This window comes from Antechinus flavipes, chromosome 2, assembly GCF_016432865.1.
Source record: "Antechinus flavipes isolate AdamAnt ecotype Samford, QLD, Australia chromosome 2, AdamAnt_v2, whole genome shotgun sequence".
NCBI classification, from domain to species: domain Eukaryota; kingdom Metazoa; phylum Chordata; class Mammalia; order Dasyuromorphia; family Dasyuridae; genus Antechinus; species Antechinus flavipes.
The window spans coordinates 612732828-612758153 of NC_067399.1; the positions used below are offsets into that span (position 1 = coordinate 612732828).

Genomic DNA, 25326 nt, shown 5'->3' on the forward strand with positions numbered 1-25326 from the left:
ATTTTAAGTTGTGCAACCATGAGGGTCATTTGCAGAAGCCAAGTTGCTTGATTTCCCCTGGTGACATAGTCAGCTTCTGAAAGTCTTATTTTCTTTTATCTTCATGCTCTGGATCAATTTGGACAGGGAGGGCTACATCTTCCTAGGATCCATGTGTCTCCATCTGCAGAAATATAAAGGAAGCCTCAACCCAGGATTATTACCTTATCGGGGCCCCTCTATGTTGCCATCCTTCCACATCACATATTGTGACAGGAGGGCTGGGTGGCAGAGCTGGCCCTTTAACCTTTTCTGTTGCTCTTTGTTAGAAAAAAATGATGTAGTGAAGAAAAAAATAAGTCAGCTGGGGTATGGGACATGTTATTCAATGTGAGGTAGTTAATGGTATATAGTGCTTTTGCAAGTCTGTTCTTGGGGGTCTTCTCCCTCCTTTTTTGTTTATCAAGAATGATTTTCAATGTTCTAGTCTTACCTTCTACTTCTACTTCTAGTTTTGATAAGCAAATTTTTATAATGTTATACAAAGAGAGGTTATCAGAATAAACTTCTTGAGGACCTTTCTCTTTGCATACTTTGTATAAAGTTTCTCTATTGCTTCCAATTCACTAGGGAACCAAGGAGCATTGTTGTAAACACCCTATAGAAATGCTCTTAACTTATTTTTCTTGGCCCTTACTCTCCTTTTTAACATGATTACCTATAAAAGTTTAATATTTTTCCCTTCATTCTTCAATCCTTTAACTATTTGCCCTCCCATTGTGTTATATCTCTCTTTGCCCTGAAAAATGAAAAATGAGCTGTGCCGCTGAACTGCGCTTCTGGTGCCTTCACCTTACCTTGACTTAGGCCTTTTGTCCTCTGGCTATACAGGGGGTACCAACCACTAGCAGACCATCTTCGGTACCAATTCCCTATCAGATCTCTGCTTCCTTTGTGGATCAGGGCCTGACACAATCAGGGCCCCACTTTGGGTGCCATTTCTTGTGACCAGCACAACACAAATGGGTAGTGGTGGTTGAAAATAAGGAGACAGGATTGCTGATAATTCCACATAGATGTTTATTAAGAAAAATCATGCTGCCTCTATATCTGAAAACCATATGCTATTATGAAAGGCAATGTTCTGTGACCAACCCTGGTTTCTATTTTCTATGATCTCTTTGAAGCATGTTGTTAGTTTCTAGAGACTCAATCTTGTGTAAAGTTCACAATGCCCCAGTAATTGTGCCAGGACCTTATGTTTTCTCATGATTTTAAGCTTAATTGCACACTTGATTAATCTTAGGAGGAGGGGGAACATCTCAATTACCAAAGTCTCTAGTTTCCTGGGAGTTCTCTATATTAATGTGCCTATTTTAATTCTTATTTTTGTCTGAAAACTCTTCTCATAAATAAAAGTTCCTTTTGGCAAAAGGAATTGCCATTGTGAATTTGTCATATATGAGCTGTCTTAAATACATCAATTTTCTATTTTCCCTGAAGCTCCTAGTATTTTAATTTGGTCCCATATTCCACTATTGTTATCTGCTGCTCTGTGGTTTCCAGAATCTAGACATCAGTACTGGAATTGTCCCCTCTTGTGAGCAGATGATGGTGATACAAGGAGACTGAGAGGCACTCTCTCTGACCTCCCCACTGAGAGGTTGCATTGTCTGACCTCTCTCCTCTTCCCTCTGCCTCCAATTTATTTCATTCCCAGTTCACAACCAACACCTGTATCAGTAAAGGCTGCTCCACAACTCCCTCAAGAGTCACAATCCACAGCTGTGGAGGCTTTAGGAGAATTGACCTGCCCTTTCACCCAGGCATAGTCCTTAATGCACTGTACTCCATGCATACAAGTGGCATAAAAAAATAAATTTTTACCTTTAGCTATCAGAAGGTGCAGCTGTTGTTAACAAATTTTATATAAGAAATTCTTATTTGAAGGAGACAGGCAATAGGGGGCAAGGAAAAGACTGATTGATTTAAAATCAGCAAAACTCTGGTTCAAATCTTGTCTCTAATAATTACTGGTGGTGGATGTGTCATGTATTGGAACTTAAGTTTCTTTATTGGTAAAAATAATGATAATACCTGTAATACTTACCTGACAGTATTGTTAGCATCACATGAAATAATGTAAGTTATTTGCAGACTTTAAAGTATTATTTAAAATATCAATTATTACTATTACTTCTTAATGTTTTACAAATTTAGGGAAATTGTATTGATAAAGGTACAATCCTTAGCTTCAGCACAATAGCAGAGTAATTGCCTTCTAATGAGGTCTAGGTATTGGACCCAAGAGTCCTGTTAGAGGTCATGGATTTAGGAAGACAATAGGAGAGGAATTCCCTGTCATAGAGAAATGGGATTCAAGCACTTTCTTTAGTGAAGGCAGGAAGTTCTGCTTAGGAGAGTACAATTCTGAGTGTCCTAGTTCCACTTCCCCAGATTTTCCACTGACTGGGGAGCTGAGAGATTTCTATAGGGTCCTTCAAGGATGGCCACCTTTCAACAATCTGGATGGTAGTGGGGGCTTATCTTCAGATGCAAGGTCATTGAAGAACCTCAATATTGGAATGTCTTCATACTGATTATTTTTTCTAAGAAACAGGGTAGAAGAAGGTTGGTTATCAGGATGAACAGTCGAGTAAGCCAAGGTGTACTTTATCAAGTCAGTTAATAAGTTTCCACAGAAAATTAAAACTGTGTCACAAATTAGAGTTAAAAGAAGGACCCCAGATTACAAAATGGAATCTAAGAAAAACCAAAGCATCACATAGCAATGTATATTTACAGAATTTTAAAATAATTTTTAAAATTAAATTTTTACTAAAAAACAAACCCTGATTCTTACAAACACCAACAAAAAACAACAATTCTTCTAATTCTTCTATTTTTTATAATCTTACCCCTTAAATTATCATAGGACCTGATTGTATTTGTTTGTCATGACAATAATTTTTTTTTTTCCTCTACTGCAGTGCTAGTAGTTAGGGTATAGAGCAACTAAGAGAAAAATAAAAAGCAAGAAGCAAAGACTTAGGATTTTTACTTTTTTAGCTTTACTGTGTCATTAACTTACTGTTTAGCTTTAGGTAAATCACTGAATGTTTCTGGATCTCAGTCCCCTCTTCTGTAAAGTGGGGATAATGACATCTTGCAATCAGAATCAAATGGGATAATGCTTATTAAATACTGCAAATGTGATTTTCTGTGTCATCTTGTTGTTGATAAAGACAAGTACTTTGTATTTTGCAAAAATATTGTAAAATGCAAAATATTATTAAGATCTTAAACTTTTTTTTTTTCTTTCAGTACAAATTTATTTTTGAAATAAATCATCCTTCCTCTGATTTATAGAGCAATGGCAAAATTCTTTTTTTTTTCCTTTACTATTCAATAACTTAAAAGATCTGGGATTTATTGGGGTGTGTGTGTGTGTGTGTGTGTGTGTGTGTGTGTGTGTGTGTGTATCCTTCCTGATGTCTAGAAGAACCCTTAGCAGAGATTTCCACAAATTGCTGTGGGCAAAAACAATTCACTACTTGCTGGCCAATCTTTTGTGACAATGCTTTTTGATCTTAGGCCAGATTTCTAATAACAGATGTAAAATAAGTTGAAACACTTTTTTTCTTAGTAGAACTCACCAGAGTTTGTACTTAAGAACTCAGGATTCCATGACATTGTATGACATCAAAGAAAGATTTTAATAGGAATTCTTCCCAAAATATGACTAATTTAATTTCAGGGTAACAGCCCGTAGTTTATTTTCTCCCACATTCTTATCTATTTCACATATAGTATCAGTATCAAAGGCTAGAAGAGATCTTAGAGATTATGTTGGTTCTGTTTTGTAGATGAGAAAACTGAGGCCCTGAGAAGTAAGTGAATGGTATGCATAGTAGAAAGAAAACTTGATTAAGATAAATAAAAGTTTTGATTCATCTACTAGTTGGGTAACTTTGGATGATTCATTTTATGGCTAAAAAAAAAAGGTCTATAAATTCTAAGTTATTTACTCAAAGTTTTATATATAAATTTAGCCAAGACTCTTCATTGTTGTTATTGTTGCTACTGTGACTTATCTATCAGCTTTCTCTCTCTGCTCCTGGTCCTCTTCTATTGATGAACCTTTCCCAAAGCTTTCATTTTGAGAAAGGGCCTAGACAAACTATCCTCATTTTTTGGGACTTCACCTCCATGCTCTTAGTTAGTTCTTCCCTTCCATATTCCCCCACCACTCCTTTCAGTTCCCTTTTTATGTTGTTGTTCAGTTCTTTCAATCAAGTCTGAGTTTTCATGATCCCATTTGGGATTTTCTTGGCAAAGATACTAGACTCGTTTGTCATTTTCTTCCCCAGCTAATTTTACAAGGGAGGAAACTGAGGCAAATAGGGTTAATTGATTTGTTTAGGGTCACACAGCTACTAAGTATCAAAGGCTAGATTTCTATCCATTGCAGCCCCTTCTAATGTAAAGTCTTTCAAATAAGGTTTGTTTAGTACTGCTTATATCCTTTTTTTTTAAATTGGTAATTGACTTGCACGGAACTCATCAATTTGTCTTAGTTCTTGGTAGGAAAAATTACCATTAAAATATTCCCATTCTCTTTTACAGCCTACTGTCATGATAGAGCCTCTTTTTTACTGTATTATTTCCCTTTTAGGCCTCAAAGCAATCCAAATTAGATTCAGGCATGAATCCCTTTTGTATTCAGAATATTTTGCTATAGTTTTCCTAGTTTTTCATAGTTCTTTAATTTATATAAATATATTCATATTTATCTGTCTTATTACATTAAATGGAATAAAATGGTTTTATAAATTTAAAGCACTGTATAAATGCTATACAATGTAAAAAATCTGGACAACTTCTTTTTGCTCATATTTAACCAGCAATTCTTTATCCCTTTGTTATCATGAATATGTTATATTATGAATATGTTTTCATGAATATGTTATGTTATGAATAAGTTATTGATTCTAGTTGCACATAACAGAGTTAATCAGGTCTATTATATCATCTTCAAATAAAATAAGACTAATTAATTGGAAAACATTCATATGATAGGATTATAAATTTTAATACTGGAAGTGATTATGGAGGCCATTCAGTTCACTCAACCCCTTTTTACATATAAGAAAATGGAAGGCCCGGGTAAAGGGCCTTGGCTAAGATCACATCAGTCTGGACAAAATTCAGCATTTGGCTCCCCGGTATTCTTTTATATTATACATTATTTATTAACCCAGATTATGAGGCACCTAGTGTTGATATATTGCAACGGACCACATATTGATTTAACATTGTTTAAATTTTATGCAACTAATCTATTATAGTAATATGTTGTTCACCTCTAGCTAGTGTACAGGAACATTTTAGAGCTGCTTGGCTGAGAGCCAGCTGCAGTTTAACCGTACAAATAGTTATAGCCATAAAGTGAGATGGGTAAGTGAGATGAGGTGGGGGAGGGGAGAATATTCTTCAAAGACTTTTGTTGGGTTGATTAGTCCTACAGATGTTCTTCCACCTTTTTACTGGGGCGTGGTACTTTTTTGTTTTCAACTAGTCAGTCAATCAACAATCATTTGGGTAAAACAGATCTAGAAATCCCAGGTTTTCCATACACTTCAAAGGAAACTAATGCATTTACTGTCTCTGAACTAATGACAGTATCTGATAACACATCTTTATGTGACTCTTAGCAGAATACCTGAAGATAGTTCAGCAAGTTTGACTGCTTTAATATTCAAGAATCCTATAATCAGTGAGAAGAATGTGATAATGTAGCATATTTTAATATAGATCATTATATTTTAATATTCAGTAGTGTATGTATGTGTAACTAAGCACAAATTCTTTGTATATATGTTTAATATCTTGCATTCATTTTGGTGTGGAGCATTTAAATATGAAAATTACACTTTTGAAGATTAGTAGTCAAGATTCTTAATTATTTTTTAGGATAAGAATAGGATTCCTTCTTTCCCTCCTCTCTTTTTGGGTTTGTATATTTGAAATGATAATGAAAAGTAATGAGACAAGCAGTCTGAAGCATAAATTTTTTTGGGGGGTTGGTAATGTTTCTAATGGGTAAAATGAGGTCAATTAATACAGTTGTTTTTCACATCTGAAATTATGTAGAAGAAATAACTATATAAATCTAATTTATTTCTAAATTATAATTTCTATAATTTCTAAAATTATAATTTCTATTTAGTTCTATAATATCTATATATTGAAATCTACATATAGATTTATAGTTATCTCTATATTTCCTATATACAAGATATAGATAGGTATCTATCTATAGGTAGATACATTGCAGACAAGATAGATGTACCTATGTATATATAGATCTTTTTATATAGAGAAAACATAACTTTATAGGTATAGAGAGATAGATTGCAGACAAAATATAGATAGATCTTATCTTTTCTATGCAACATCATACATATATCTCTTAAACTCTATAAGGATAAATTGCAGACATTACATACATGCAACCATATACATATCTTAACCTCTATAGGGATACATTGAATAGTCATTATACACACAGATACACATACATACATAAATCTTGTCCTCTATTGGGATAGATATCTTGCATAAACATTACATATACACATGTACAATGGCACACAACTCTCTCCGGATAGGTATATTGCATAATCAGGATATACACCTATTTACTAGACCTATGTCATGTCTGTGTCTATCACCTGTGTAGTATATTTATCTATCATCTACGTAGTGTAAAGGGAAGGTAATCTCAAAGGGAAGGCACTAGCATCAGGGACATCGGGTAAGGCCTCCGGCAGAAGCTTTGGGCTGGGGTCTCCTTCTGCCCAGCAGCTGCCAGTTCCACGGACGAGCAAAGTGCCTGATGAGGACAAGGGCTGTTCGCTTCATTGCTTTGAGAAGCATCGAGAGGCCCCAGAGCTATCTAGAATGGAGGCACCGGGGTGGGCGTGGGTGCTTCCTTGGAGACCCCACTCGCCCCCAGGCTGTGCACACCTGAGCTGTCAGGTTCACCTCCGCACCTATATGCGAGCATGGACAGCCATTTCCTTCTCAGTTTCATAGTGGGACATAAGGGGAAGAGGAATGGCTGCGGCTCTGGGCCCGGCTCGCTCCCGGGAGCTCGAGGCCCCAGGGCACAGTCCGGCCCAGCCCAGCCCAGCCCAGCCCTTGGGCCCAGCCCAATCCACTGCGAAGAGGACTCTCTCAGTGGCTGGGGGAGGGGGGGCCCGACTCGGCGACCGCGGGGCCCGGGCTGAGTCCAGGGGCCTCTTCGGCCTCCGTCCCCCTCCGCTCTCTCCACCCTCCCCCTCAGGTGCAGCGCGTATCCCTCCGCCGCGGCGAGCTTTCCCTGTATGTAGCCCTAGGATCGGGCTTGTCGGCAATACCCGGATGGAAGGGTTATGGCCGCCATCGGGGACTCGCCCGCCATGGAGCTCACGCCAGGTATTTTCCCCAAGCCGAGGCACTAGGGTCGCCTCGAGACGCGGGGGCTTTTGAGGGGGGGGACTCCCGGGGGTCTTGAGGAAGAGTCGGTGGGGCTGCGCGGCCCCTCGAGCCGGCCTGGCGCCTGCTCAAGAGCAAGAGTCCATCAAATAGTTCCCGCTTCCGTGTAACTCGCCGCAAACTTAAAATTTTTTATTAAAAAATTTTTTTTTTTGAAGTTAATTCTCCCGTAGAGTTTGGAAGCCGCAGCAAGGCCGCCCGCGGGGCCTCGGGGCTCCTCCCAACCCAGACTTACTACACGGCCCTGCCGGAGTGCGGGCGGACTGGGCGCGGCGGCCTTAGCACCGTGTACCTCCGCGGGGACGAGCCATAGGGGGTCCGGGGGGTACTCCCCCCGAGGTCCCCAGGACGGCTCATGTCAGAGCTCGGAGAGCTTCCGCCGCCGCCCCGCGGGCGCCCTCCACTGGGCTGGGGGCTTCGGAAGCCCCGCTATCACCGCCGCCTTGAACTTGGGCGCGCTCCTTCTTTTACCCGAAGCCCCTGACGACATGCCTGCCGCCCCCTCCCCTTCTCGGGTGTGTCCGCACTCCCTGGCCGGGCTGTCAGGTGCAGCCCAGGGGACTCTTCCCACATTTAGGACGGGGGTAGGCGCACTTGCCCACCCCAGGTCATGCACCAGGTATGGGCTTTCTGTGGATCTTAATGCTTATCCACCAGCAAACTCAAAGGGAGGTTTCGGCTGCAGCTAGCAGCAGAAAAGCAGCCTCTGTGGGGGCTTCCCTAGAGCATCATGGGAAAGCTAGCTCGGGGTATCTGAAGCGTGTTTGCTTAGGAGGACGCTCTGAACGGAAGCGTCCTGAGGGTAGGTGCACTTGGTCTTTGCAGCCCCTCAGGACAGCCAGCATCGAATGCCTGCTAGGTGCTGGGCTCTGGGGGAATTAAATGGTGCATTTGCCATTCTAACTCGCTTAGACCAAACTGCAGGATTGTAGTTGCTTGGCTACCTTCACGGTTATGAAATATGACGGCACCCGAGTGGTTGGGGGGGGGGGGTTAGAATTTGAGACTCCAAATAAAAGTGGATCACTGAGATTTTTCCTGTGCGTGTGCTGGGAATACAAAGACCTAGAAAGAGTCCCTGCCCTCAGAGAGTTTGAATTCCATTTGAGGAAATTATTCCGACTCACTTAAAAAATAGGGAGTGAGAGGGGACAAGGAGGAGAGAAATTGGAAGGAATTGTGAAAAAGGCTTTTGAGGTAACCTTTGAAGGAAATTAAGGAGTTTAAGGGGAGAAGGGTAGTATATTTTCAAATACGAGGTGCAATCTTTGCAAAGTCACGGAGACAGCATGTCATATGTGAGGAACAGCAGAAAGGCCAGTTTGACCAAACAGTAAAGTTCAGTGAAGGGAAGTAATGTAAAAAAAGGCCTGGAAATCCAATCAGTTGTAAACATTTTAGAGGAGTTACTCTACTGGTCATGGAGTCCATGTTTATTAAGTAACTTTTAACCTTCCTTGATGTAATTGCCAAGTAAACTGGATTGTTAAAATTTTAATATTTTTCTGATATTTCAGTGCCTCATTATACATTAGGTTAAGTGGATTCAAAACCTTTCATTTGAATTATGGTACATTGGGAAGAGTATTTGGAATTTGGAATCAGAGGAACTAGATTTGAATCAGTTTCTGCCACATATTTTGATGGCCACTTTTATTTTCAGTGTCTCCTGTATAAAGTAAAAGGATTAGACTAAATGACATAAGGGTCTAATTAGCTTTAAATAAATTATCTTAGAATTTTGTTAAAATTGTAATTTGTTAAAATGTGTAAAACTTTTGTTTCTATTAATAGCAATACAAAATAAACCTGAAGTATGAACAGTACATTTGTGTTAATATATGAATACAAAAAGGGGTTAAGTCTTGAAGAGTATATTGATATATACACACTATATATTTTTTAACATTTTTTAAAATTCGATTTTCAAATTCTTCCCATCTCCCCTCCCAGACAAGACAAGCAGTTTAATATGGGTTATACATGTGCAGTCATACAAAATACATATCCATATTAGCCATGCTGGGGAGGAAAAACAGATTAAAAAAAACAAACCACAAAAAATAAAGTTTAAAAATATTTCCTGATCTGCATTCAGACTTCCCTCAGTTCTTTCTATAGAAGTGAATAGCATTTTTCATCATATAAATACTTCTAAATTGTCTTAGGTCATTATATTGCTAAAAAAAAAAAAAAAGCTAAATCATTCACATCTGATCATCATAGTTTTATTACTGTGTATAGTGTCTTCCTGGTTCTGCTTTGGCATCAGTTTATATAAGTCTTTCTAGATTTTTCCATTAGTTGGTTTTGACTTTACTAAATTCTTATAGGAGATTAGTTGGCCCTAAGAAAACTATGAAAGTAAATTCTTAGCTTCAAGGGTCTGAGGGCATAGGTTTAAAGCTAGAGCAGCTTTGAGTCACTTACTTGTCTAACACCTTATAGGTACTTTAGTAAATGGTATAATTGAAAATTGAATTCAGTTCCCCCAGACTGCAGATCCAGGACTCTCTCCATTATACTCTTATAAAATAATACACCCTCATTGTAAAGAATGGGGGAGTTGATTCATCATCTAGGACAAAATTATTTTTAAAAAAATAAATATTTTGAATACCTACTATTTGTAAAGTGCAATAAAAATGAATTTGAAAGTGCTTTGAAAAGGATGATCTCATGAAAGAGTATTCTTACATGTTTTAAGGTCAAGTCACAAGCTCATCTTAAATAGCACATTTGTTAGTATAAACACGACAACATCATAAACATGAAGTTTATGATAAAATTTTAAAACCTAAAAATAGAAATTTTTTCGTATGTCCTGAATGCTTTTTTGTTCATTTGGAAATTTTTTTATTATCCCTGGTTTCCATTGAAGTACTTAATAGATATTAATTGGTTGTGATTCTGTCCTGATGTATCACTCTCCATTAAATATTACCAAAGCACTCTGGACAAAATATTGAAATTCAGGTGTAAACTTTTAGTTAGTCAGCAAAACTAATGAGTCATTAAATAAAAATATGAACAGCTTATTCTCAATATTGTCCTCCGTACTGAGTAATGGGAGACACTTGATCATCAGTGAAAAATTAAGGTATATATAAGCTAGGTAAGAAATGATTCATGTTTTTCAGATAAATAAAATCTCTTAATTTTATATTATGCATATAAATATTTCTTAATTGGTATCTTGAATCCTTGTATTATGTATTATGTATTATGTTTAGTAATGTCAACAGTGTAAAAACATTTTGTTACCTTTTGGGATTCATAATTTTAAAACTCTCTTCTTCATTTCCAGATATCATCTCTTTTGATCAGTGTTCCTGATTGTGGCTTTTTTTTTTAACAAGCATTGTATTGTGTGCCTTTTGTTCCTTGAAGAAGAGGGGTGCTAAAGATTGAAGTACTGGAGTTTAGTCTTTCTTTAAATAGTAAGTTAATAGTTTTATTACTGATCTAAGTAAAATAAACAAGTTGTTTAACCTAAAATAAAAACATGAAGAATCAGAAAATAATGCCTATTTCTAAATGTTTAAGCAAAACTGATATGGAAGAAAACTTGCATAATGCTATCTCGAGATTTATAGATGACATTAAAACTTACGGTTAACGAAATTCCAAGAGAGCAATAGCAGTAGACTATATTGTAATGAGAATGTCTTCCCAGATTATATTATGAATAGAAAAATGGTGATGAATTTTATTTTAAGTTAATTATTGTGAACTTTTTTCTGGGGGTGGGGAGTTGGAAATGGGGTGGGGAGGAATGCCATACTTCAGGTGTTTGGGCTTTTGCCTACTAGTTATAAATCAACAGAAAAACTTAAAAGATATTATAGAATTGTATATTGCATTGTATTGTAGAATTGTCTTTTAATCTGGTCTGGGCTTTTTCAAGATTGTGGTTGCAAATTGACACCTCTGGTATAGAGCATTCCAGAAACAGTATATCTTATGATAAACTGCCGTGGCTAACAAAGTGTGGGATATTGAAAACGAAATGTAAGCCACCCTTCCCAAACAAAATCATGGTCCATCCACATCTAAAATACTATGTTTGATTCTCATTACTGTAATTCAAGAAGGAATTATTAGAACTGGAAAAGGTCTAAAGAAGGATAATTAAAATCACTCGGGAGATGGAACCATTTACTATGTGAAGAGAGATTGAAAAATTTATGGTTCTTTCAATCAACAAGATTCATTCAACAAGAGAAAATAGAATTGAAGTCTATAAAATCATGAATGATCCAGGTAAGGTGAATACATCTCAGATTTAGAGTAAAAGGGATTCCTTAAAATTTGGAACAAGATAATTTTACTTCCCAAGAAATTACTTGTTCCCATGTAAACTTTATAGAACTCATTACTTGCTTTAAAAAAAAATTTTTTTATTATCGCTTTTTATTTACAAGATATATGCATAGCTAATTTTTCAGCCTTGACAGTTCCAAATCCTTTTGTTCCAACTTTTTCCCTTCTTCCCTCCACTCCTTCCCCCAGATGGCAGGTTGACTAATACATGTTAAATATGTTAAAGTATAAGTTAAATATAATATATGTGTACATGTCCAAACAGTTATTTTGCTATACAAAAAAAGTCAGACTTTGAAATAGTGTATAAGTAGCCTGTTGAAAGAAATCAAAAATGCAGGCGGACAATAATAGAGGGATTGGGAATTCTATGTAGTGGTTCATAGTCATTTCCCAGAGTTCTTTCCCTGGGTGTAGCTGGTTTGAATTCATTACTTCCAAGGAGTGATAACAGGCTGAAAACAAAATTTAAAATATTTACATAAATTCAGGGACAGCAGACCTATAGTAGTTTAATAAGTAAAGCTAACATATTTTGGAATGTGTCCTAGCTTTTGAAGTTAATTAGAAAATAGCATAACATATACATTTTAGATATATGAAATACATATATGTACACCTCTCTCTCTTTCTCTCTCTTGATGTGTCATATTTATATATGGGATTTAGTCAATTATATACATGTATGTATATGTAAGGATGTGCGCATACATTTGTGAAAACATATATGTATATACTGCAAGCAATCCAGAAGATAATTATATCGAGATGCATACATATTATTCAGTTATTTATTAGGTGCTTACTCTGTCAAGATGCTAAGGACTAGGTATACTAAAAGAGGCAAAAGATAATCCTAGTTCTCAAAGAGTTCATATTCCAACAGAAGGGAGACTACAAATAAATATATACAGGCAAGATATAGGATAAGTAGGAGATAAATAGCAGAGGGAAAATGTTAGAAGTAAGAGGGGTTAGGAAAGGATCTTATAAAATTTTGATGGGATTTTAGTTGGAACTTAAAGGAACCCAGGAAAGCCAAGATATGTTTATGTGCTTATCTTCTAGACTATTGCTTCCTGTCATTTTCACCTGTATAATTTCAATCATTCTTCCCCTTACTCCCTTCTTCAACTCATTATGTATATCCTCCTTCCTTGTTGCCTTCAAACATGACCAAGTCTTTCCCAACCTTAAAATCTCATCCTTTGTTAACACTGTCTTATACATCTTCCTTTCTCAGTCACTGTCCTAGAAAAAGTTGTCTATGCCACTTTATCTACATGCTCTTCTATCCTCATACCCCTTGATTTTTTTTTTTTATTCTGGAAAAATGGAAATATTTTATGAAATCATGAAGCTCTGTTTATTATGCTTAATTTTATAAAAATTATATTAAAAAGTTCTCCCATTACTTTCCTGGTTGGTTGTGGTTCCTTTTAAACTTTTTTTTCTTTTTGTTGGGAAGAGTTTGGAAGAGGTCATTACTCTTGATAAACTTTATTTCTTTTCCTCCCCCAAAATGGTAAGTTCCACTCCTTCCTTTCTATTACAGTTTATTCTTTTTATCATCCTTTTTTCCCCATCTCGAAACTTTGAGAATAGAACCAATACAGCATTGTGTCTTCTGTTTTTCTTATTAAACTTATGTTCCAAAGCAACACTTGTTTCTTCTACTTCATCAGAGGAGTTAATTAGCACTACATTTACTATACAGTTCTAGTTCTCAAACAAATTTACCTTATTGGGTTTTTTTGGACTCTTGTGTTTTCTATTATAAAGTTCCTTATTGAATCTGATCTTTTAATCATAAATATTTGAAAGTTCTGTATTCCATTAAATGTCTGTTTTCCTCTAGTAAGCTCATACTGAGGTTTGAAGGATAAGTTATTTTTTTATAGTGTAATCCTATCTTTTTTTGACTTTTGGAATATTGCATTCCAAGACCTCTTATTTAGAGTAGAAGCTATGAGGTCTTATGTGATTGTCCCTGTGGTTCTTTGATACTTTTTAGATGCTTAGAGTATTTTTGCCTTGATGTGGTAGCTCTGATTTTAGTATATATCATTCCTTGTACTTTTCCTTTGGGGGTTTCTTTCAGGAAGTGATGAATGCATTCTCTCTTTACTTTTTCTTCTGTTTCTACGGTTTTTCGATTTTTTTTTAATATGATAGCAGAATTTGGAGCTTTAAATGTTTGTTTTTTAAATTATGTTTTTATTCTTCAATAAAATAGATATACCATTAGCTACCTTGATTTATAAAAAAGAAATAAAACCAAGTTATCAGTGTAAAAAATGAAACAAAGAAACAAGAAGAGAAAGAAACAAAAATGATTATTAATAACTCTTCTACCCAATAAGTCCAAAATGCTGACATTAATATTTCCCATCTCTAGCCCCCCAAAATGAACAAGCCATAAATGAGGTTCCAAGGAAAATCCCTAGGATCATGCAGATTTACAAGTGAAATCTACCAAACATTAAAAAAACACTTTTAATACTATACAAACTGGAGAAAAAAATAGGTAAAGAACGGATCCTACAAAATTCCTTCTGTGAGTCAAATATTATCTTGAAATCTAAATCAGGAAGAGTGAAGATGGAGAAAAAAAATTTAGAAGATTATTCCTAATGAATATTCATGTAAAATTCAGTGTAAAACACTAAAAGTTATAGGAATGGAACTTTCTTTAAAAGCAAGAGTAAGCGTTATCTATAATAGGGATGAGAGACATTTCCAGTAAGATCAGGAGTAAAGATGTCCATTATTACCATTACCAGTCAGTATTGTACTAGAAAATGCTTTGCGCTAGAGTAGTGAGATGAAAAAGAGAAACTGAAGAAATGAGCAAAGAAGGAACAAATTTTTCCACTGATGATATGATTGTTTACTTAAGAATCTTGGAAAGTCAAATAAAAAACTAAATGAAATAATTTTAAACATCAGCAAAGTTTCAGGATATAAAATAAACTCACACAAATTATATTTCTTTATCTTACTAACGAAGTCTAGCAAAAGCTATAGAAGAGAAATTATATTTAAAATAACTGCAGAATCCAAAGAGAATACTATGAAGACTAAATATAGATTAAAACATTTACCATCATTTTTTGTTTGTTTTTTTTATCATGTTTTTTTTTTCCCTTTTGGTTTGATTTTTCTTACTATAATGTGACAAATAAGGAGATATGTTTAAAAGAGTTATACATGTTTAATCTATATCAGATTGCTTGCTATCTTGGGGAAGGGGGAAGTAAGGAATAAAGGAAGAAAATTTTGGAACAAAAATCTTACAAAAATGAATGTTGGAAACTGTATTTGGAGAAATAAAGTAACTGCAGACACATAAGAAATACTTGGGGGTTTACTTACCAAGACATACACAAGAAATGTATGAACATAATTACAAATCACTTCACACGAATAAAAAACATCTAATTGCTCATAAGAAGGCTGAGACAATATAATAAAGATGAAAATAACACCTGATTAATTGAGTTACTTCCCATACCGATCAAGCCGCTACAGGATTGTGTTGTAGAGTTAGAAAAAATTATTACCAGATTAATTTGTAGGAACAAAAGTCAAGAATGTCAAGGGAATCAGTGCAAAAAAAGAAAGGAAAAAGGGGGGACTAGGAAAAAACATATCTCAAACTCTTCTACATAATCATAATCTCAACATTTTGGTTCTGGTTAAGAAATAGATTGTCTAATGGTACAGATTAAGTACACAACAATGAGTACAGAAGCCTAGTATTTGCCAGAATATTGGGATAAGAACTCACTACTTGCCAAAAAGTGTTGGGGAAAAAAAAAACCAATCTGATGAAAACTAGGTAGAGATCAATATTTCACACAATATGTAGCAAGAAAAGCTCAAAATGGGTACCTGACTTAGAGGTAAGTAGTGCCATCATATATTAGAGGAGCATGGAGAAATTAGCTGTCAAATCTATATATATAGATAGGTTGAGTTTATGATTTAGGTTCACAGAAAGCAAACTGGACAATTTTGATGACATAAAATTAAAAATTTATTGTACAAATAAAACCAATGTAGCTAGAAGAGAAGCAGGAAATTGGGGAAAATCTTTGCAGCAAGTTTTTCTGATAAATTTCTGAGATGAAGCCTCAGAATTATTTTCACTTAGATTTATGTATTCATAAGTGATTTAGAACATTTTTTCATGACTTTAATAGCTTGGATTTCTTCCGAAGGAAAATCTTTTGACCATTTATCCACTGAGGAATAGATATTTGATACAAATTCCTTAAACGTTTTTAAAAATTAGACTGTTATCAGAGAAGCTTGCTGCAAAGGGTTTTTTTCCCTTCTAGTTTCATGCTTTTATTTTTTAATTTTATTTGCATTGGTGTTAGTTCAAAAACTTGTATTTTATATATTTAAAATTACTCATTTTACTTCCTGTGAAACTGTTGGACTCTTTTCTCTAGATCTGATAGATAATTTCTTTCATGTTCCTCCAAATTACTTATGCTATAATCCTTTATGTCAAAATCATGTATTCATTTTGAACTTATCTTGGTTTATAATGTGAGGTGATGGTTTAAATGTAGTTCTTGCTCAAACTCAATTTTTTTTTTTTTGGATGATTATCACTTTGTAGTAGTGTTTGAGATATCTGATCTTGCTAATTGCCTTTTCCATTTTTTTTTTCATTGCCTTGATATTCTTGATTTTTTTTGTTCTTTCATATGCATTTTATTCTAATTTTGTAAAATAATTCTTTGGTAAGTTGATTAGCATATAATTGAATAAATTATTTTAGATAGAATTTTCATTTTTATTGTGTGACCCAATTGGGGTTTTCTTGGCAAAGATACTAAAGTGGTTTGCTATTTCCTCTTCCAGCTCATTTTACAGATAAGGAAACTGAGGCAGATGGCTAAGTGGCTTGCCTATGATCACAAGCTAGAAAGTGTCTTGAGATTGTAATTGACTTTAGATCTTCCTGATCTCAGGCCTGGATCTATCCACTGTACCACTAGTTGCCTCAGTCTCCACTTACTCATGAGCAAATTATTTCTCCAGCTATTGAGAGCTGTCTTAGTTTGAGTGATGAGCATTTTGTAATTAGGCTTAGTTCCTTGTGTATGTTCTGGCAGGTAGATTGCCAAGTCTTTCATACAGTCTGTAGTTAGATTGTAAATTAAATTTCTCTTTCTATTTCTTCCTGTTGAGTTTTGTTGATAACATACTGAAATACTGGCGATTTGTGTGGGTTTATTTTATGTCTTGCAGCTTTACCAAAGTTATTAGTTGTTTAGATTGGATTTTTAGTTGACTCGGAGGTTCTTTTAAGTAAATCAGCACCTCATATCCGTTGCTTCTAGAATCAGCTTGGTAGGTCAACAATCAATAAGATTTTAAAACTCTTTACTGTATGCTAGGCCTGGTACTAAGTGCTGGGGATATAAAGAAATGCAGAAGGCCCATCATTACCTTCAACCAGCTCATCTCTCCAGCCATATCATCCAATCCTCTTCCTCTGTGATTTAACCCAACTGGCTCATATATGATTTTCTATCTCCTTTCTTTCTGCCTTTGTACAGGCTATCTCTTGGATCTGGATTGAGCTCTCTCCTTAACCTATTAGGTTATTTATTATTAGGAATTATTATTCCTTAATTATTAGGAAAAAAACCCCTTCCTTTTTAGATGCAGTTCAAATACTACTTTCTACATATAGTCTTCCCTGATTCTCTTACTATCTACTAGTGTCATCCTTCTTAAACTACTATACTACTTATAACTGAAAATTATATTCTTAATTGCTTTGCATTTATTTGCAGATACATGTTTTTGTTGCCTGTCATATTAGAATATAAGTGCCTCACATTTAGAAATTCTTTTATTTATTGCATTTGTTTCCCTAACACCTGGCCCATGATGGGTGTTTAATAAATGCATGGATAGTGCAATGTCATCTATAAAGAGGAGCATTTGGAGAATATCACTATGAGTAGGTTTAAATGATTCAGACTGTAGGTGCTTCTAGAAGCTAGAGAAGGGGGAGATTACAGAAGACTGGAATAACAATGGAGGGACATAGGATTTACAAGTAGTATTGAAGGATAGTAAAATTTGTATAGAAAAAGGAAAAAAAAATCAGTGAAGACATTGGAATCTGGTATGATCATAATTTGCTTAGACAAGTAGGAGACTACTTGATTCAAAGATATGGTAGATTTTGGGCAGTAATGAGAAATGAAGTAAAATGGTTAAGGGCTAGCTAGGTTTTGTAATTTCTTGAAAGATATTTGGGAAAAGTTTGTTTTTATACATACATATATATATATATATATATATATATATACATACATACATATACACACACATGCATTTATATATATACATATATATATAATTTTAAGAAAAGAAAGTATTAAGTTTTTCTTGTAGTAATTGTTTCATGTGGTAATTAATGGTTTAAAGTAGATGGGATTAGTGGAATTAATTAGACTAAATACCTTAATAGTAACAGTAATATCATCTTATATTTATATGATGCTATATGAAGCTATGCTGTAAAAAGAATGTTTTCACATTTATTATGTTTTCATGGTGCATTTACTAGGAACTATACAGTTATTTTGACAGATTCTTCTTTTACTAATTTGAGAAGTAGGATATTTTGAAAATAATTCAAAAAAGGCATTACTGGGCTACAAAAATTTGTATTTACCACATACACATATCAGGCTCTCTCACACCTTTATGTCTTCTCTTGGAGTGCTGCAATCTAAATAGCATACCCTTACTGAGATTAATAGTCACTTAAGATAAAATGATAATGTCAAAAACAATGTTCTAGTATATAAGACAAAATTTGTAATCTGAATGATATTTGCCCATAGGATATTCATTTCTCTACTATTCCTTTTTACTCTGCAGGATAAATACTTTGTCTTACACATAAGGAAGATTGCAGTTCCCCAGGACTTCTCCCTCCACAGTGTGAGATAATTGGCTAATCTTTTCTATCACAGATACATTGGAGTCACCAAAGTATTCCAGGACCTTAGGACAGAATTCCTGGAGAGAGGTCAAGGAACTCCAATTCAGTGTTACATAATTGAATACTCAGCAAGAACATATACCTTTTAGGATTATGGGATGTTAGGGATGTTAAGAGGCAGTAAGAGGTATTAATCCTACAAATATGAAATATAAAATATAGAATTATTTCCTAGCTATTCTTGAACTGTGAATTGTTTCCTTATCTGTTCCAAACTTGTCATACTACTTAACTTAATAATATCTTATTATTAAGTCATTGAGGAAATTGTTGAATAGTATAGGGTCAAAGACAACTTAGTGGTATTCCACTAAGGTTTGTCTATTAACAATGACCCATTAATGATTATGCTTCCCTTGTGATAATTTGTTGAATTCTGAATCTTCTTATTTTGTAACTTTGCCTGCATTTTTCTCCTTTCCCCAAATATAACACAACAGACTTTGTTAAATGCTTTACTGAAATCTAGTTACATTGTTTTTACACATTTCTTTTCTAATTACTCTTTTTTTCCCCCTTAATTACCTTTTCAAAAAAGTTTGGTTTGATTTGGTATAACTTCTTGAAGTAAGCCTTACTGAATTTAATCATTGCTAAAATTGAAATCACCCTTTACTATCTTATATTTTGATACTCTACTCCTCCTGTTTGATACACACCTTTTCAGTTCTTAGTGTTTTAAAGACCACTGACAGTAATGCAGGAATGACATATTTTTAATAGCCAGGATATAGTTTTTTTAGGTCTGGGAATTTTCTTCCCATCACCTCATTTACCTTGAATTTAGTGAATGTTCTGTTCTTTGTAGTTTAGACATTATTTTCATTGGAAGAAAACAAAAGAAATAGAATATAATTGTCATTCAGCTTTCTTAATTTAATTCACTGTAACCATTCCATTCTTACTACACAGTGTGGTCTTACTCCTCTTTTGATTCTCCTCTTATCCCCAATATTTGGTGGGAAACCCTCCTTTTTTGTTATCCTTAGCATTCCTTACCAGTCTTGACACACATTGGGTTTAGTTTTCTGACATAAGTTTTACAGAACTAGGCTGTTGTTTTGTATTTATAATGAATTGCTCATTGTTGTTCCGATCATCTAGACATGTCTTAAAAATCTGAATTAATTTCTAATATCTTCTTTTTTCCTACTTTGAAAAGATTTATATTTTAGTATCTAGATGAGATTTATATTTTGGTATCTAGATGAGAAGGAACCAAGGTGATGTTGTCATCAACATTTATGGATTAGTTTTCCTGTGCTCTTCCAGCATCCAGTTGTTTTCATAAGTAGTAAAGTTCTTAAAGTAATCATTTTATTGTTGTGAGTACTTAATATACAGTATAACCTTCCCCCCCAAAAAAAAAAAATTTATTTATTTTTGAGGCAATTTGGGCTAAGTGACTTGCCCAGGGTCACACAGCTAGGAATTGTTAAGTGTCTTAGGTCAAATTTGAACTCAGAACCTCTTGACTAAAGGGCTGGTACTCTATTTACTGCACCACCTACCTGCCCTTACAGTATAACCTTTGTATGAAGTTGTAGGTAATCAAAAAACTAACCTATCTGGTATTTACCTCTCCAAACTTAGTCATTTTGGGCTTTGGAAAATAACTGTTTAGTTCATCACTAGGTTAACGTTCTTCTTTGTCTATCCAGCTAACAGGATTAGCTGTACCTTGAACTATGCTGAAATACTGTTCAAGAACCCATGGTCACCTTCATGCCATGGGGTATGGCATATTTTGATGCTTCACCATGGCATGAAGGTGACCATGGGTTCTTGAACAGTATTTGTTTAGTGGTAGTGTATATTTCAGATAATACATTTCTAGATAAAATCTATGTTACTTCCTAAGGAACCCATCACAATAAAAAAATTAAAGATACCTATGAATAGGAACAGGGAAGGAGGGAGAAGATCTGTGTACATGTATATAATTTTCTTCTGCTAGTGGATTCAAAACACTTGGTTTAACTTTCTCTGGGTAGAGTACCAATTTTATCTCCAAATTTTGTAAACTAATAGCATTTTTTAATAGTTCTTATACAGTAATTCTTTTTAATTTATGAAATTTATTATAGAAGGATTTTAATCTATAGTTTCATAATGTCTAGATATCTGAGCAAAAATAGAATTAATTATTCCTAAATATTTGAGCATTGGTGCTCAGCAAATATTAAAAACTAAACAAGTAACTTCTTGTTTAGTAAACAAATAATGTACTAAGCAAATTTTAAAGAGCCAAATAGAAAGTTGAAAAAAGCACCTTAGGTGACTTTTGAAGTGAGGTTTCAAGAAAATTTCTTATTATGGCATGTTTTCTTTATATGAAATTAGGGGAGAGTTTGTGACTTGGTCCATGTGATATATGAAATAAAATTATAGGAATTATTTAAAATTGTTAACTTAAGAGAAGCTGAAGTGATCTTCCCTGTAATTACTAATACTAACTACTAAGATAATTTTTAAGATTTTAATCATATTTTTAATGAACTGAGGGTTTAATTATTTCATAGAGTCATCTACTATTATATTGAGGAAGTCTCACAAGCTATGGTCTTCCTCAGAACGAAAATATTATAAATAGTATTTGTATTTTTATGATTATTATAGATTTCATTTGTTAATTTTTATAGAATTTGTATAATTTGTTTGATCTAGGTAATTTTCAGGTAAGAAAACCCCTTTTATCTTTATATACACTTAGGAAATTGAGGCTTTTACTATTGAGAAAAATAAATTATATTCAGAATTATTAACTATTTCATTTACTATTGAAAAAATTTTCTCTCATTAAATAATATTCAGTGGAGGCTTTAGCTAATTAACTTAAAAGATTACTGTTTTATTAATGAGAAAGAAAATATTGAGATAGACCTTGGGCTCTTTCTGGAAGTCAGGAGAATAAAATTGAGGAAGGAGTCGTCGAGGCAAGTTGAGGAGTGACATGTGTGTCTTGGATTCTCATAAAGCTTTGCTAACCATGAAAGACAATCTTCATGTACTTTTCCATACAAGTTAGAAGATATTTCTGTACTCTGGAAGCTTAAGTAAAATTGGAATAACCAAAAATAATGTACACATATAATAAAAACTCCTGTACTCAAATGGCAAAATCTAGTAAGTTTTTTTTTATCAAATTTTCTGTTTGGTTGAACTTTACATTTTCTGTTGGGCATCTCCCTTCTGTATCTTCTAGTTTGGCTATTTTCTAATACTAACTTGGGGACAGAAAAGAAGTGAGGGAGGAAAAGCTTTCAGACTTTATCTAGTTTAGCCCTAAACCAAATACACATATTACATGCATAATAAGGTACCGTATTTGTTTAATGATCATAATTGAGAGTGTGTTGAACATTCAGTGGATCACAGACTGCTGAAGTTGCAAAAGCACAGAGAGACCATCTAGCCTAATGTGCATCTGAATAAGAATTCCTTACTGCACCATCCCTCTTAAATATTTGAAGATCTTCCAGTACGGTGAACCCCCTTCCTCTGATCTCCTTTTATGTAATTCTCATCTTGAAGATGTTTTTCTTTACATTAAGCTTAAGTTTGTCTCATTGCATCTTCTACGTATTGTTATTATTGTCCATTTGGAACAAGCAGGAAAAAATCTAATCCCTTCTTCATATGGCAACCTTCAAACACTTGAATGCATCTGTTGCATTTTAGATTTTAACTTTTTCCAGGGTAAACATCCCTAGTTCAATCATTTGATCAATGCGCATTAAACTAACCCTTTTGTTGCATGAAGATGAATGAATGGTGAAGTGTCTCATCTGAATGCTCTTCTGCCTATCAATTTCCTCCCTCAAAATTCCTCCCAGAATTCAGTGCAGTATTCCAGGTATAGTCTGACTCAGGAAGAGAAGAGGGAGACTGTTTTCTCTCTAGTCCTGGATACCTCTTTCAATGTAGCTGAGATTATATTAGCTTTTTTGGCTGCCATATCTTACTCATATTGAAATATGAAAAACTTTTCTGATCAGCAATAATAACAGCAACAGGGAGACTAGCTAGTAATTATATAATGCTTCCGGGTTTGTAAACTTTTGCAGATATTTCATTTAACTTCACAACTTTGGAAGGCAGGTACTATTATTATCCCCATTTTGCAGATGAAGAAACGACAGGATTAAATGACTTGCCCAGGACACAGAATTAGTTTCCAAGTCTGGATTTGAATTCATGCTTTCCTCATTCCAGGTCTAACTCTTATCTATCCACTGTATTCCCTACTTGTTGTCAAGTTATCTACTTGAAAAGTTGAATTTTGGAAACCAAATGTAAGACTTCAGATTTATTCCTATTAATATTTAGAGGATAAGAGTTCATCTCAGTTATCTAGCCAGTGAAGATATATATTTGAATTCTGACTCCATTATTGAGTATGAGAGCTATGTGTCTCAGCTTTTGTCTTCCACAGATTTAATGAGGATGCCAAATTTAAATATATGACTGATTAAGATGGCCAAACAAAAGGAGCACAGATCTCTTTTTTATTCTAGCATTGATTTTAAAGGATTAAAAAATGACCCAAAATGTTGAGGTTTTAATTTTTTTTTTTTTCAGTAAGCTCCTTTATCTACCCCAGGACTACTTAAAAAGATACCAGAAAGTATGGAAACTGGAAAAGGAGTTTTGCCAAAGAAGCTGGCAGAATAATTGGGGAAACTCCAGGAATAGGAGAAGGGGTATTAGTGCGTGGCAGTGCCTTGGCTGGGGACAGCTAATCTCAAGAGTGATGGTGATACAACTGGAGCTTTCTAGGATTCTGAGTGCTGAGTGCAGACACTCAAATCCCGGAAGCCAGTGGGTAGATACCAGTGAACCTGGTCACTGGTTCAAGATCAAATTGGGCCTAACCAACCATTCAAGATTGTTACAAGACAATGGCTGAGGCTGGAACTGACATCAATCCCTACATCATGCGCAAGACTAAAAAAAAAATAGGTGAAAATAGAAGACAATTTGATGTATAGAAGGAAAAATGAGTAATGTGTTACCCAAGAGGAAAACTCCAAAGAAGAATGACTTCAAAGACTGGGGCAGAAACTTTAGGGGGAAAAAGGCATTTACCACAAAAAATAACAAGAACCCTTGGAAGACATGAAACATATTATTTAAAAAATGAAGTAAAAATGTAAAGGAAAAATTGGAACTTGTTTCATTAATTTCAAATGGAAAATGAAAATACCTAAGTAATGGAGTCCCTGAAAATTGAAATAAACAGAATCTAAAAACTGAGATGTTATTTTTTTTTTTAAATTGTTTTTAAAAATCATGAAAATATAAAGTATGTACCTCCAGAAACAACTTGACCTGGAAAATAAATCAAGGCTTGACAATTTCAGAATCATAATACTCCCTGAAAACAATAACTAGAATAAAAGTGTGGACACAGTATTTTGAGAACTCTCAAAAGAAAACTGTCCTGATTTATTAAAAGGGGACAAAATGAAAATAGAAAAAATTTCCTAATAAAATCCCAAAATGAAAATTTGTAGGAATGTGATTGCCAAAATCTGCAGCTTCAAAGTCAAATAAAAAATTCTGTAAATGCTCAGAAAGACAGTATCAAGGTAACACAATCAAGATCACATAAGATCTGACAATTGCTTTTTATCACAAAGGAGAGAAAATATTGGAGGAATACAGTATTCCAGAAAGCAAAAGAAAAAAACTTCCCCTTGGGGGAAAAAAGGATCTTTAACAGAATTAGAGATTTTAATGCATTCTCTGTGAAAAGACCCAAGCTAAATAAATTTTTAATTCTGTCAGTAAATATTTAAGTATCTAATATGTTTCCAAGACTTTACACTTAGAGCTAGGAATACATAGAAAGACAGAAGACAGTCCCTGACTTGGAAGATCTCACAATCTATAGGAGAAATAACATTAAAACCACCATGTGCAAACAAGTTTTATACAGGATAAATTGGAAAGAATCAGCAGAAGTCCTGTAGACTTCATGCAACATATTTTGTGCACTTGTAAGAGTATACTTTTTGTTAATGTCTCAGGGACACACTGAACAAAGTGGTCTTTGTTATCTCTTATCATAATTTATATGAGTTTAATATACATGAGACATCTTGGATTAAGTCTGCAAAATCAAGATGCTAGGAGAAGGGGAATAGCAGCAACGGACTCTAAATACAATGGAATCCAATATATTCCCCTTTTTTGGTCAAATACGACTTTGAAGATATATAAAAAAATGCAGAGAAAAAAAATCCTATTTCTTTGACATCAAGGATCTTAATATATGCATTAATTATTCTCATAAAAAATTTGAGAGATATAAACATTCTATATTAATGGTTAGCTGAAGTCTAGATTTTTGATAATAGTATTGTTTCTGGTATTTTTCATAAGTTTGAAATTTTACTTTGAGATACCTTGAAAAGCATTCTTTGAATACCTTTAAA

At 34.4% G+C, this 25326-nt stretch overlaps 1 protein-coding gene across 1 annotated transcript; it reads left to right on the top strand.

Annotated features, from left to right (window-relative positions):
- The first annotated feature begins 6768 nt into the window (after positions 1-6768).
- On the top strand, positions 6769-24142 carry LOC127551731 (uncharacterized). Its single transcript, XM_051981757.1, has 3 exons — positions 6769-7458; positions 10826-10958; positions 23468-24142. Exons 1-2 carry the CDS (start codon positions 7099-7101, stop codon positions 10871-10873), a joined length of 408 nt encoding a protein of 135 aa, XP_051837717.1. The 5' UTR covers positions 6769-7098; the 3' UTR covers positions 10874-10958; positions 23468-24142.
- Positions 24143-25326: the final 1184 nt, after the last annotated feature.